Source organism: Acipenser ruthenus, chromosome 35 (assembly GCF_902713425.1).
Source record: "Acipenser ruthenus chromosome 35, fAciRut3.2 maternal haplotype, whole genome shotgun sequence".
Taxonomy (NCBI): domain Eukaryota; kingdom Metazoa; phylum Chordata; class Actinopteri; order Acipenseriformes; family Acipenseridae; genus Acipenser; species Acipenser ruthenus.
The window spans coordinates 494,915-510,307 of record NC_081223.1 but is presented as its reverse complement, the minus strand read 5'-3'; the positions used below and the strand labels follow the sequence as shown (position 1 = coordinate 510,307).

Below are 15,393 nucleotides of genomic sequence, written 5' to 3'. Positions count from 1 at the left end.
GGCTTCAGTGAAGCAGGGTAGTATATATTTGGTTAATGCGATTAAAATCCTTGTCTATGTATAAAACATTTGCTTTAGAACAGTTCGTGATGATATAAGTAAGTTAACGTAGGTCTAGAAGAGGAGCCTGCAGTATTTAGATGTCACAATTCGGCGAGTTGAAGCTCTCATGTTGCAAAAGCGCAGCAGCAGGAGCCAGAAGATTGCAGTAGTGAGGCACAGGCTCGCATTGCCTGTTAAAGCTGCCTGGTCGCCATGGCAACTTACCACTCCCAGTAGTGACTCGATGAGGCGTTGCCGTGGTAACCATGGTCTGTGAGGCGCCGGTGTGAAAGAGTTGCAGTGCAGCGGTGACGTCGGAACAGTCTTTCTGATGAAAACGCAGAGCAAGCTGAGAATGACGCTGCGCTTTGAACGGCGCTGTAGCTGAGCTGGAGACTGGATGGAGCAGAAAAGACTAACGATGGAGCTCCTGCAGAAAAATAGAAAAGTTGAATGATGAAAAGAATCACCTGAGCAGGTAGGAAATTAGCTGATAGATGGCCTGTAACGCTCACTCCCTGTCTACAGGCGAGGTCGTTCGGGTTTGGGTAGCGCAACCGCTGCCACCACCTTTGTTGTCCAGTGAGGTCTGGATATTAGCAATAAAAGAACGGAGGAACCGGGGAGCTCAAAGAATACCAATTTTACACAAGAAATAAAAACCAATGATATTTATTTACTAGTCTAATTAAAATCATATTGAATTAAATATCTCAGCAATTACAAACAGTAGCAGCAGTATAAAGTGACATTGTGAAATCAAAGCTTTAGTAGAATGGGGAGGTTAAATGTGCACAATAAATGTGAGCACACCTAGAAGGTGACCAAACACAGCAGCGCAAACTAATGATAGAGAGACTGGATCTTGATTGAAATTTGTTTGTCGCTATATAATCAATAAATTGTATAAATAAATGTCCGGAGACATTCAAATCCAATCACGCTAAAAAATGAAATAGTGTGGAATAGAAATAAAGAAGGCTTTAACCTCGACGTGATTGGAACACGCAACCTTCTGATCTGGAGTCAGACAGGCTACCGTTGCTCCACGAAGTCCTGGTGTAGTGCAGGCTTGTTATGCAATGCTAGAGTGCACAGTGTGACATGACAGAATGCAATGTGTGAATTTACCAACAAAAGAAACATAAATAAAAGTGTGTGTATTTATTTGTGAATAAACTATCTTGCTTATACGATGGGACCAGGGACCTTACATCCGCAATCTAATGATAGGCCAACCCCTGAGAGACTTTGTCTTGACCAGGGATTAATATAATTTAAAAACAAACTGCGATGGTTCCAATATATATATATATATATATATATATATATATATATATATATATATATATATATATATATTTCGAGTAACTGTAGCTTTATTATCATATTGAAAACACATTACACATGACCACAGTTCTGTAACAAAATGACAATATCAAAGCTGTTCCCATACCGGGAATCGAACCCAGGCCGCCTGGGTAAAATCCAGGAATCCTAACTGCTAGACCATATGGGAAGCTGCGTATCAAATTCATGGACATGCAACAGTAGCTAGTATACAGCACAATGATTGGTAAAAACCACAAACATTTAATTACAAACACGTTACAAATGAAAGCAAACTTCAAGCCATTTATATTTATTCTCAATTAACACAAACTCTTCAATTGCTAAAAAATATATATAAAAAATCTCCCTTTGTGTTTCTCGGAAGACACGATGGAGGGCGCACTGCAGTTTTTCAGTCTGGGGAATATTACAAATTAGCAGACTGTGCTTTAAAATAGACATGTAGGGCGGGCGTCTCTGTTACAAAGAATTGTCACACTGTATTTATCTCCAGAATGCATTGGGACTAAATACGCAGATACATTAAAACTATTTGGAGAATGTGGGCATCGATCCCGCTACTTCTCGCATGCTAAGCGAGCGCTCTACCATTTGAGCTAATTCCCCTTGAAGTCTGCCAGCGATTCTCATAGGCTACATCGCAGCTTGATACGAGCAATTCCGATTGTCAGATTTTTTTTTGGCAATGTAGTCTGCCATTTGCAAATTCAAAAAATAAATTAATTAACTAAATAGCAAATATTTCGAATAGAGATATTTTTTAAATTTCTTCAAAAAGTAGTCTCAGCTCGTTGATTCAGTCGCTTTAAAATCCCCCTCTGTGTCCCGATGCAGCAGCGCTGTGTGCTGTGGCTCGAGCTTGTTTGACGAGGCAGGCAATTCAAAAATGCCAAAACTTGCTTTTGTATCACATGACAAACTTAAGGTATGCTTTAACGTCTTGGCTGTCTCAAGTTAGTTTGTATTGTTAATGTAACACCTCGTTGTTGCCCAGTCATTGTATCATATGAAGTAGAGCTTGCCAGTTGGGGGCGACGGTCTGCCAATAAAAGATAAGACTATATTTGCAAGGATCATTTCTAGAATGAAACATGTTTTGAAGGGATTGGTCTCGGTATCCACCAGGAGGAGTGGGAGTGTTTTCTTCTCAGCACCGCGCTGACAATGAGTGTTGTTTTCGGGCACCTGCTCGCTGCTAGTGATGACACTCCAATCTTCAGTCAGGGGTTGTTGAAGGAAGGGGACACATTTTGAGTGCGTATCTCATACTGATAGAAACGCAGAAAAAAGAAACCATCAAGCCTACAATTGTTCAGTTGTTTAAATCAATAAGCAAATTTCAAATTGATCAATGCTAATGTTAAAACAATTTAAGAACACTTTAAACAGTAATGTGATTTGCACTGCGCAGGACTAGATGAGCTTAAATAAAGACATTACATCTGAAAATAACTTGTGCTTACCCCCACTTACAAGGAAAGTGTCAAACTTTGTATTCTTCCTCATAACGTGTTAGAAAATGTAAACAGCAGTTGGAGAATGCCGAAGTCGATCATCCTAGCATGTTAAACGAGGGCACTTCTCCTGTAAGCTGCGTCTAGTAATAGATCGTTTATACTGTTCTCAATGGTCCGCATCCCAGCCTGAGACCACGATCCAGTGGTAGACGATGTTTTTCAAGTAATATGTTATTTGGAATATTAAAACAATCAAGTTAAATAACATGTTTGGACACAAAATATTTTTCAGTGACGTTAACAAGTAGTCTGTTTACAACAAAAATGCAATCTGTGTTAGGAACACTATTTTAGTCGGATTTAAAATTGAAATTAAAATGGTATTGAGTGCTGACAAGAGTTTGGTATCAGCTGTTGATTTCCTTGAAACAATCTTTTATAGTAAAATGAACACATTTATTCCTTTTAAAGTAAGATTGAACTGTTTGAAGTGGGATTTGAAACCACGTCTCCATTCGGAGACCAGAACACAGAATTCTTTGGAAAGACAGAGTTCTTGAGTCTGGCGCCTTAGACCTCTCGGCCATCCTGACAAGCTGCATTTATTTTTGTAGAAAACATGTATTATTTATTTCAGTACAGACTAGGGTTGTCTATTGTATCAAGGCCCGATTGGGTTTATTACGCACATACCAACTGTTGCTCCATGAATGATGTTAAGACAAGTGTAAAAAAAGAAACGGATTGGATGAGGGTGTGTGTGTGTGTGTGTGTGTGTGTGTGTGTGTGTGTGTGTGAGAGAGAGAGAGAGCGTCCCGAGACTGAGGCAACACATCCAGGAGGAGAGACTGCTCTCTACGATAGAGCTGACAGCACTGAGGGTGTGTGTGTGAGAGAGAGAGAGAGCGTCCCGAGACTGAGGCAACACATCCAGGAGGAGACACACACACACACACACCCTCAGTGCTGTCAGCTCTATCGTAGGGAGCAGTCTCTCCTCCTGGATGTGTTGCCTCAGTCTCAGGACGTTCTCTCACACAAACACACACACACACACACGCACACACACAAACACACACACACACACACCCTCAGTGCTGTCAGCTGTATCGTAGGGAGCAGTCTCTCCTCCTGGATGTGTTGCCTCAGTCTCGGGACGCTCTTACTCTCTCCCTCACACGCACACACGCAGACACACACACACACACACACGCACACACACACACACACACACACCCTCAGTGCTGTCAGCTCTATCGTAGGGAGCAGTCTCTCCTCCTGGATGTGTTGCCTCAGTCTCAGGACGTTCTCTCACACACACACACACACACACACACACACACACACACACACACACACACACACACACACACCCTCAGTGCTGTCAGCTCTATCGTAGGGAGCAGTCTCTCCTCCTGGATGTGTTGCCTCAGTCTCAGGATGCTCTCTCTCTCTCTCACACACACACACACACACACACACACACACACACACACACACACACACCCTCAGTCCTGTCAGCTCTATCGTAGGGAGCAGTCTCTCCTCCTGGATGTGTTGCCTCAGTCTCAGGACGCTCTCTCTCTCACACACACACACACACACACACACACACACACACACACACACACACACACACACAGACACACACACACACACCCTCAGATTGATCTGCAGCAGAAAATGATGAATGCAACTCTCCCACGTTTACTGCTGTGTATTAATCTGCTGCTAACATTCCATTTCTTTTTATCTGCAGTAAAATAAAAGATTCTTTTTTAATTGGAAGAGGCTGTGTTTCTGATCTCATCCTTGATTTGCTTTCAGAATAAAATAACCTGTAACTGTTTTATTTGTCCAGTGTCTTACGCACTAATCTGGCGTAGACCGACTCCAAATGTGATTATGTATTTCAATTCTGCGTAAGCCCTGCCTAGAGGGTGTTACAGTTACATAAAAGGACTCTATAGAGTCCTAATGCAAAAAGAAAGAGCAAAAAGCAAGTTGGGAAAGGGGAGGAGGGTGTCAGTAAATATCCAGAGTGCTCTGAGGTTTAAACACAAAACACACAGCTGATAGGAAAGAGGAAACACTCTCTGAGCCTCCAGCTCAATACAGCAAATCATGGAATAAAGAGATTCAGTGACAGCTAACACAGGAGCTGCTCTGTGTTCAAGTGAATAAAGTGCACTCATTAATTTGACCTCCGAGAGACACAGTGCAGATATTAATACTGACCACAAGAGGGAGCCAGAGCACCACTAACACCCCGACTGCCCCGAACCCCCTCGATCCTCCAGCCCCTCCCCAGTGCAGTAAGAAGGAGCCTGTGTGTATTCCTGCTGTCTGCTTCTCTCTGCCCCCCTCTCTCCTGTAGAATCCACAGCAGCCCTGTTGAACAGACCCCAGTGGCACACAAGCCTTTATCAGAGCACTGCCCCTCCCCACACTGGATCAGTGTCTCACTGTTTCTAAATGACATGTGGGACTGGACACTGCACAGGACACTGGAGTGTTAGAGTGGCAATCAGATGAAGCAGGAGCCTGGAAACAGGGCCCTGACAAGCAGCACAGACTGGAGATATTAACACTGACCACAAGAGGGAGCCAGAGCACCACTGCTCTCCATAATCAATCAATCAATCAATCTTTATTTTATATAGCACCTTTCATAGTGGACCACCATCACAAAGCGCTTTTCAAGACAGTGAGGATCAATGCATAATACATTAAATACAGTGAAATACAGGGCATAGTACATTAAATACAAACAGGAAAAAACAATGCAAATACATTAAATACAAGCATATTACATTAAATACAAGGCTAGGATGTGATTTCTAAACATTGTGGATGTGTGTGTCATACAGAATTATACGAATAAGATGGAGTGAAAAACCTGAAATAGCAGTTTAGACAACAATTAATAACATATATCAGGCTTGAAGAGCATTGAAAGCCAGAGAGAACATGGGGATGAATAATGTAATAACACAGTAAAAAGACAATTGAAATAGGCAGCAGTTACTTCCCCAGTTCTCCCATTGTTAACACAAGGCTCCTCACACCCAGTCATCTAAACACAACAGCATGGGAAGGGATTTTACTGCAATTCCACAGACCATCAGCACAGACTGCACTACACTCTGTGACCACAAGAGGGAGAGAGAGAGTAATAAAATGATGCTCTTTAATCCAGAGCAGTGGTTCTTAACCTGGGGTCCTCAGAGACAGTCCAGGGGGTCCACAGGAAAAAACTGGAAACTTTTCACTCAACATTAGCAATGTGCAAAATCAAAATGTTTGCTTCTTGAATGGATTTGATTTCACAAAGTTTATGATGGATCTGTTAACCTGCAGGTCTGATTTTAATATTTTACAATTAATAATTATTTATACTGTGTAACAAAGCTACGTATTATCAGCTGTGGCTAAGATGAATTGTTTGAGAGAAGGGAGAAGAGACAGAAATAGCTGTGTTTGTACAAACTCAACACAAAGAAAACTATTAGCTATTTTTTTCTTTTTGATTGTCAGAAAAAACTTGTTTTCTGAAAGGCAAAGAAACTGCATCAGCTGAAAATGAGTTTAAACTTAAGCGCACGCTGCCTTCACTGGAACTTTGATTTGGAGTTTCTGGATGTTTTGCTTTGCTTTTTGTACACTGGGTTGTATGTCCTCCATGAGTTCCCATAGCTGGTAGCATCACGTGAGTGTGTGTGTGAATAAATCCTGAGTGCCTGTGTCTCTGTGCCTCCCTCTCTGCCTCTCACCTGCCTGCCTGCCTGTCTCAACCGCTGTGAAACACACACTTCTCACACACTGGATTGAGAGAACTGACTTTTTATCTTGCTTGAAATAAAATGACAGGAAAGTACTTCTGATTGTGCAACCATTCTTTAAATTCAATTGTATATATTAACATGGTATGCACCTCAAATAGATGGAAGATTGAGTTTGTGAGGCTTCTTTATCTAACTCAGGTTATAACTTATAATAATAAAAATGAAGTTATCTCAATTTAAGACACATTGTTTAAATGAGGAATTAATACATTTCTGAGTGAATTCTTATTTTTATTAAGGAGCAGCACATCAGCGTTATTGAAGGCAGTTTATTCTTCATTGTCTTGCCTCCTGTGTCATCCTTGTTACCCACTTGGTCTCCTTCATTCCTTATGTGTGCAGCAGCTCCCTGGCACACATGTCTCAACACTTATAGGCCAGTTTATTCTGATCAGACAGATTTCTAATGCCCGTCGTAGAGAGCAGGGAAGCACTGAGAGGCTAAACATAAAACTACAGGAAGGATAATCTAACTGTACTGTGAGTCACCCAACCCTATCAAGTCCCACCTGTGTTCACAGCTCAGATCTCATAGAACTGTCTGTGACACTTATTGAAACAGAAGTGCAGCACTTAGAACACATATACAAATATAACTAATCCACTCTTCTATTAAACTGTGAACTTAGTGTTTGATTGAATCCCTCTCTGTGTTTGTATAGCCTGGAAACAGGCATCAGTGCCCTGCCATGCTGCACACACTGCCATCATTCACACTGACCACAAGAGGGAGCCAGAGCACCACTGCTGTCTATAATTATTATTTATTATTATTTATTTCTTAGCAGACGTCCTTATCCAGGGCGACTTACAATTGTTACAACATATCACATTATACATTATTTCACATTATACAGATATCACATTATTTTTACATACAATTACCCATTTATACAGTTGGGTTTTTACTGGAGCAATCTAGGTAAAGTACCTTGCTCAAGGGTACAACAGCAGTGTCCCCCACTGGGGACTGAACCCACAACCCTCCGGTCAAGAGTCCAGAGCCCTAACCACTACTCCACACTGCTGCCCTATGTAATAACACATTAATAAGACAATTGAAATAGGCAGCAGTTACCTCCCCAGTCAGCCCAGTTCTCCCATTATCAACACAAGGCTCCTCACACCCTGTCATCTAAACACTACAGTTTGGTCTATGTCTGAATCTGCTCGCATTGATGCATGCTGGGAAACACTGACTCTGCTTGTCCAGGGCAGGCTTGAGGCACAGAGACTGCACTGCTCCCTTCCTCCCTCACACCCCCTAAGAGAAAGGTTGCTCCCTCCAGTCCAGGGCAGGCTTGAGGCACGGAGACTGCACTGCTCCCTTCCTCCCTCACTCCCCCTAAGAGAATGGTTGCTCCCTCCAGTCCAGGTCAGGCTTGATGCAGGGAGACTGGGACCCAGCGAAGTGAGGAGGCGAGGCAACGGGTTTGTTACTTGGCTGATTGGCACGGAGGGAGGGAAGTTTTGTCAGTTTAATTATAATTTTTTGAGCTGATTCTGTTGTTCAAACCAAGAGGTTAGCAGAGCCCTGGCTACCAGCCTAGGAACCAGAGTAGTCTGTACAGCGCAGCAGCAGATGCAGGGAGGAGGGACAGAGGGAGCGAGGGAGGGAAACTTTTATCTGCAAGCCCAGTCCAGGGAGCCGAGCCAGGAGAGGAGGTCTTGTTACTGAGATACAAAACAACTTGCTGCTAATTACACTGTTTCAAAAGGATTTCTTCCAAGTGCCATTTTTTTTTAATTTGTGGCAAAGACTTTTTTGCAACAATGAAATGCCAGCTGTTTAGCAGTCCACAACCAGAAATGAATTTGATTGAAACCCAGATAGCGATAATTAGGGGGTTGGGGTGTTGGGGTGTTGGGGTGTTGGGGTTAGGGGTTTGGGGTTTGGGGTTTGGGATTTGGGGGTTGGGGTTGGGGTTGGGGTTGGGGTTGGGGTTGGGTTTTGGGTTAGGGTAGGGGGTTTGGTTGGGTTGAGTTGGCAGTGTTAATGTCAATATTCAGAAGTAGCCCTTGAGTGTTTGGGCTCACTTAAGTGCGTAACTCTTATTATTTTGACTGACCTGAAGTAAGCACTGATGGCCGTAACACATTGAGCTCCAACGCTGCCCGGGTCGATTTGGCGTTTTCTGCTGGGTCCCAGTGGAGACCGCTACGCTGACCAGCGATTTGATTATACGAATAAACAATTGAGGAAAAAAAAAAGTTTTAGTACTGCTGCAGTTCTTTTTTGTTTACGACTGTAAGTTGCCCTGGATAAGGACGTCTGCTAAGAAATAAATAATAATAATAATATTAAACAATGTTAAAATGTCCCTTTAGCAGGCCAGCATTTTAAACACAATGATTCTTCCCTTACTCTCCTCTCTGAGAGTTGCTGTAAGCTGTCTGTCCCACACCCCAGTTATTCCTGCAGACTCACATCAGTGTGTGTCAGCATAGAGGTTACAGCATGTCATTCCACCAGCATGGGAAGGGATTTCTGTTGCAATTCCACAGCCCAGCAGCACAGACTGCACTACACTCTGTGACCACAAGAGGGAGAGAGAGAGTAATAAAATGATGCTCTTTAATCCAGAGCAGTGGTTCTTAACCTGGGGTTATTTATAATTGTCGCATGGAATATCCTTCATAATTCTGTAACTCTGCTTCCTTTACTAAGGTGCTCTTAAGCACCGGGCGCTGTTGTAATTGATGAGTCTTTTTAATGTGTATCATATACTGTATTAATACACATATTAAATTATATATTTCAAATGTATACAACATGTATTTTTCTCATAAGAATTTATTATTACTCCATATATTTACAATACATAAAACAAATATTTACCAAATATCTAATATATTTTCCATATACTAAAATGGGGCCAATTTTGGAGATGCGTATGTGTGGAGTCTAGAGCTGCAACAAGTGTTAGTTTGTCTTGAATAAGAAATCTGCTTATTCCATTGTTCTCGCAGATCAGTCAGTATTAGTTACTATGAAAGACACTAAACCAGAGCGCTCTTTCACTTACAGCCATGTCACCTTGAGAACATCTGATCTCTGAAGCTCAGCAAGGATGGGCCTGGTTAGTACTTGAATGGGAGACTGTCTGGAAATGCCAGGTGTTGTATATTTGAATATTATACTTATTTCAAGAATGATGTTTGACACATATAAGACTCATACATTACAAATATGTGTTTGTTCCGTATGGGTAGTGGGGAGAGCCTTGTTTGGGAATTTTGTTTTTAGCATTTTCTCCTTCAATATTCATTTTTCTTGGATTTTACTTGGACATTATGGGGGCTGTTGCAATTGTAAAGGACTGTGTGCCTGGAGTTTGGGATGCACAGAGGACACAGTCAACATGTCCAGACATGCTGGGGACACCAGAGGAGCTGAAAACAGGATTTACAAAAAACATCATCCAGTGCTGTTCTAGTCAAGGACAACAGGAAGATTTCAGCTGAAGATGAGATCAATGCCAGTAATAAACAGTGTGGATTTCAGCTGAAGATGAGATCAATGCCAGTAATAAACAGTGTGGATTTCAGCTGAAGATGAGATCAATGCCAGTAATAAACAGTGTGGATTTCAGAAAGGATCTGCTTGTGTTCCTAAGCAACAGGACACATATGAAGTTACAGTGGAGAGCAGAGAAGTGTTTGAAACACTGCTGGGAGGAGTAACTGTCAATGGAAACCTTCTGGCTTCAGATAAAGTGGTGGGCTGTCTTTAAATCTGCCTGCATATATCACTGACCTGGACATTGTCAACAAGCTCACAATGCAGGGAGTTCAAATCAACTCCGATGAGAAAAGGAGATTTTATCCAGGGACTCACCTTGCTGATGGGACACGGCTTGTGACAGTTCAATTCACCCATGAAGTAAAGTTGCTTCCTTACAACACAAATTTGCAACAGCTGAAGGGCTGAGGCATTGTAGTGTGATACATAACAATCAGCACAAAGTGTGCCTGTCATGTCTATCCTCTGACCAATCAGCACAAAGTGTGCCTGTCATGTCTATGCTCTGACCAATCAGCACAAAGTGTGCCTGTCATGTCTATCCTCTGACCAATCAGCACAAAGTGTGCCTGTCATGTCTATCCTCTGACCAATCAGCACAAAGTGTGCCTGTCATGTCTATGCTCTGACCAATCAGCACAAAGTGTGCCTGTCATGTCTATCCTCTGACCAATCAGCACAAAGTGTGCCTGTCATGTCTATGCTCTGACCAATCAGCACAAAGTGTGCCTGTCATGTCTATCCTCTGACCAATCAGCACAACGTGTGCCTGCCATGTCTATCCTGTGACCATCTGCTCAAGGACTGCCCCGCCTTCACATGTCACAGGACGAGCGCGTATTCATGATCACTTAGCGTTAGATGAAGCAGTTCAATCAGAGGAAAAGAAGCACTTAAAAAAGCAGAACAGAATCCTAACGATGGACATAAGAAATGTATTTATAGAAATGCCACAAACACCAAAGTGTTAGCAGTGTGATAATAAAGAGCCTGTCCCTCCTCAACTTCCACCGAAGAAACCAAGACCTTCATACACATGTTTCGCTGCAGGACAGTATCGTCTTTTCAAAGAAAACCAAGACCTTCACACACATGTTTCGCTGCAGGACAGTATCGTCTTTTCAAAGAAAACCAAGACCTTCACACACATGTTTCGCTGCAGGACAGTATCGTCTTTTCAAAGTAGGCCTACTGAAGCCAGGCTTTTCTTAAGTTAAAGTGAGTACTAATCATGGGATTATGAAATAGAGGTTTTGTTAAACAAAGCAAGGACCACACCAGCTAGTGTTGAATAGTTACCCACAACATAGAAATGTGTGGAAATAAGTACACTCGTAAATGCAGCATGGTGGAAAATAAAGCTCCCTTTTTTTGGCTAGCTCATTTCAAACAAGAAAACATGACATTGTTTCCAGTTCATTCGTATGCACACACATTTACACAGACACAGCACAAGAACAAACATGAGGCTTCCAAATTAAAACACAGACATAACGAAACACCAGCAGTGCTCTGCTTTTGACAACAAACCAGCACCCATCAAATTGTAGTACCTTCAATAGAAATAATTAATAAGGTATGACATTTTACAGGTCGGAGATTTTGACAAAGTTTTAAAATGTGATGTTTCTACATATTTTGCTACCGGTACAACATTTTGCCATTTTGACGGCTGTGAGCAAGGCCGGGCGCTCTGAGGGGCGTCAGCAGGAACATTTGACATCTTGGAGCAGCAGGAGCGACGGGCCCTGCACCCGGAGACCATCCCCATCGGTTCCATGGTGTAATGATCAGCACTCTGGACTCTGAATCCAGTGATCTGAGTTCAAGTCTCGGTGGGACTGTAGTTGGGAAACACATGCTGAAGGCCTCTGCCACAGGTTTTAAGCGATGCAGGGCGCTGAGTCTTAGATGGTCAAAGAGCCTTTCTAGCAAACAGGAGATCCTGGTTTCAAACCCCAGAGTGCTTGTTGCTGTGTTTTTTTTATCTGTTTTATTTTAGCTCCTCAAGCTGAGCCTGCGCTTGTATCCCATTCTGTTACTGGCAGGAGCAGCATACCAAACGCAGCCAAAGTACTCGCAGGATGAACACTTTTTTGTCAAGAGGAGAAAAAAGGAGGTTGCAACAAGGATTTGATTCAAACCCACACATGCAGAGCACAATGGATTAGCAGTCCATCGCCTGAACCACGCTGCCACCTCGTCCTTTACACACTCAGTGCATAGCGTGAAATGCTCACTGTGTTTCACAGTCCAGTACAGAGAAGCCGTCTAACCTAAGGAGCGTGATTATGCAAATGTGTTTTTTTCTTGACCGCTAGTGGGGTGGAGGTGGAGGGAGGGGACAATGTGAAGGAAGAAGAACAAAAAACAAACAGCAAGGAATAAAATGACAAACTCATCCAGGATTTGAACCCAGGTCCTCTCGCGAGAATCATATCTCTACACCAATGAGCCATTCCATTTGCACCATTATTATTTCATTCATCCATCCTTTTTACTTCTTTAAATAACCAGAGGCAGCAACTAACTACACCTTAGCAGTACTGATTCCCCTGTTCAGCTGTGTTCATCAACGTCAAATTAACATCGATGAAACCACAAACCCATCGTTTTTTCAACTTGACTTTTCTTCTTGTAAGTGTGCCGTCAAACCTCTAGTGTTTTACATTCCTATAGGTGCTGTTTTAAATGGTGACCGACTGGTCCCTAACAATATTGTCACCCCACCCACTCCCCTCATATCCAGACACCTTGACAGAAATCATCATGGTTTTAATAACATCAAAGTTTGATCTCAATGATTTGAGCACACAGCCTTCTGATCTGGAGTCAGACATGCTACCGATGGACCACGCGGTCGAGCGATGATGGGTTTTTGGTATAGTGTGAACAAGAAAGCAAAAAATAAGAATACATGCAACCACAATTGTTTGGTGTGCAATTAAAAATCAATGTCAAAACACACAAATATTCTTTCATTTCTACCAAATTATAATGTGGTTTTGGAATATCTTCATAGCAACAGGTTCCACTGAGATTTGAACTCAACTCACTGGATTCAGAGTCCAGAGTGCTAACCATTACACCATGGAACCACCCATACAGGTGCCCATTGCAGGGACTCTCGTCAATTTTGTTTTTATTTGAAACGGTTTCAATGTATTAGGGCTGGAGCTATTCTATGTAACAGGTGCTGAAACCACATCCGTTCATCTTCCAGGGACAGGTTTCCTGTGAGCCATTGTTTAAACTGCAAGCAAATGTGCATAATGACACTCTTAAGAACAGGTTAGAGGCTTCTATACCTGTCCTGTTCTGTGAAAAACAGGGAGTGTTCCACGCTATGGAGCCGACTGGAAAAGGAGTGCATGTATTAAAACAATCTGGAAGCAACTGCTTTAACTTGCTGGGGTGACGAAACTTTTATTAGGTCATTGAGTCACACAGTGTGGCTCAAAGGACAATATAAATCAATTAGAGTCTCTCAACCAATTAAAACGCTGAAATCATGAAGATACCAATACATCTTTTAGGGGAATTTTCCTGATCTTTACTGTTTGAAAATATTCACGGTAAGTTGAGTCAGCTGAGCCTGTCTCTTATGGCATGAGAATATCTCTCCACAACCTTAAAATGAGAAAACACCAAACAGGACAAACTGAACTACACTCTGTGACCACAAAAGGGGGAGAGAGAGAGTAATCCAATGATGCTCTTTAATCCAGAGCAGTGGTTCCTAACCTGGGGTCCTCAGAGACAGTCCAGGGGGTCCACAGGAAAAAACTGGAAACTTTTCACTCAACATTAGCAATGTGCAAAATCAAAATGTTTGCTTCTTGAATGGATTTGATTTCACAAAGTTTATGATGGATCTGTTAACCTGTAGGTCTGATTTTTAATATTTTACAATTAATAATTATTTATACTGTGTAACAAAGCTACATAATCACAGCTGTGGCTAAGATGAATTGTTTGAGAGAAGGGAGAAGACAGAGAAATAGCTGTGTTTGTACAAACTCAACACAAACAAAACTATAAGCTATTTATTTTGTTTGCAAGATAAAACTTTTTTCTGTTTATTTCCGAGTGGCAAAGAAACTGCATCAGCTGAAAATGAGTTTAAACTTCAGAGCACTGCTTGGCTAGAAGTGGCTGCTGTGCCAAGGAAGACAATTTGCATAGAAAAGACACTTTGCATTGGCAGCACATGCTTCAGTGCTCTGGGAGTGTTTATAGCCCTGTGAGTTTAACACTTCATGATTGAGAGCTGCCCTTCATGGCAACAGAATCCACAACAACAATGACTTTTATCAGCATCTTCATCTGGGCACTTGTCATCTGCACTCAGGGTAAGAATCATTTAGAAAAACATGTTTAAAGAAATATCTGTTTCTGGGACAATTCTTAATACAAAGTAAAACAGGGAAATTAAAAAGATGAAATGAAAATGTGCTGAAATGTAATGCGTTTTCATTATTTAATTCACTAATTTATTCTAATTTTCTATATTATGATTTATTATTTTCAGAATCCAGTGGACAGTATACTGTGACACAGACTCCAGCAGTGAAATCTGTTCTCCCAGGAGACACAGTCGCTCTGAGCTGTAAAGTCAGCAGCGCGGTGTACAGTAACAACTACCTAAACTGGTACCAACAGAAACCTGGAGAAGCTCCCAAACTCCTGATCTATGGTGCAAGTACCCTTGAGTCTGGGATCCCAACTCGTTTCAGTGGCAGTGGATCTGGGACTGACTTCACTCTGACCATTAGTGGAGTCCAGGCTGAAGATGCAGGAGATTACTACTGTCAGAGTGCACACTACCCCAGCAGTAGCTGGGTGTTCACACAGTGCTACACACCCGTACAAAAACCTCCCTCAGCAGGACTGCAGGTGAACATTGTTCATTTTCTGATACTTAAATACAAGCTGAAAATAAAGTAAAACAAACATTTTACTTCTCTTTCAATTAATGTATATATATATATATATATATATATATATATATATATATATATATATATATATATATATATATATATTGCATATTTAACTTCAAATTGTATTATTTCCTTTTTTTCATTTTACTCTTTTAATGATTCCACTTCATCAGCAACACATTCTATATACAAACAGAATGATGTTTATTTTTTAAAACAATTGAACTACA

The 15,393-nt window shown here is 41.7% G+C and overlaps 3 non-coding genes and 1 gene segment (V, D, J or C); 3 read left to right on the top strand and 1 right to left on the bottom strand.

The window, feature by feature from the left end:
• The first annotated feature begins 2,449 nt into the window (after positions 1-2,449).
• Positions 2,450-2,654, top strand: LOC131705493 (small nucleolar RNA U3). Its single transcript, XR_009310446.1, has one exon. It is a non-coding gene; the product is annotated as a small nucleolar RNA U3 (small nucleolar RNA).
• Positions 2,655-11,992: 9,338 nt separating this feature from the next.
• Positions 11,993-12,064, top strand: trnaq-cug (transfer RNA glutamine (anticodon CUG)). Its single transcript has one exon. It is a non-coding gene; the product is annotated as a tRNA-Gln (tRNA).
• Positions 12,065-13,246: 1,182 nt separating this feature from the next.
• trnaq-cug (transfer RNA glutamine (anticodon CUG)) lies at positions 13,247-13,318 on the bottom strand. Its single transcript has one exon. It is a non-coding gene; the product is annotated as a tRNA-Gln (tRNA).
• Positions 13,319-14,472: 1,154 nt separating this feature from the next.
• Positions 14,473-15,065, top strand: LOC131705265 (Ig kappa chain V region K29-213-like; the record flags this gene model as incomplete). The annotated part of the segment is given in 2 exon segments: positions 14,473-14,572; positions 14,752-15,065. Coding segments are annotated over 2 exon segments (387 nt in total), but the record flags the coding sequence as incomplete, so codon positions are not given.
• Between the last annotated feature and the right edge of the window lie 328 nt (positions 15,066-15,393).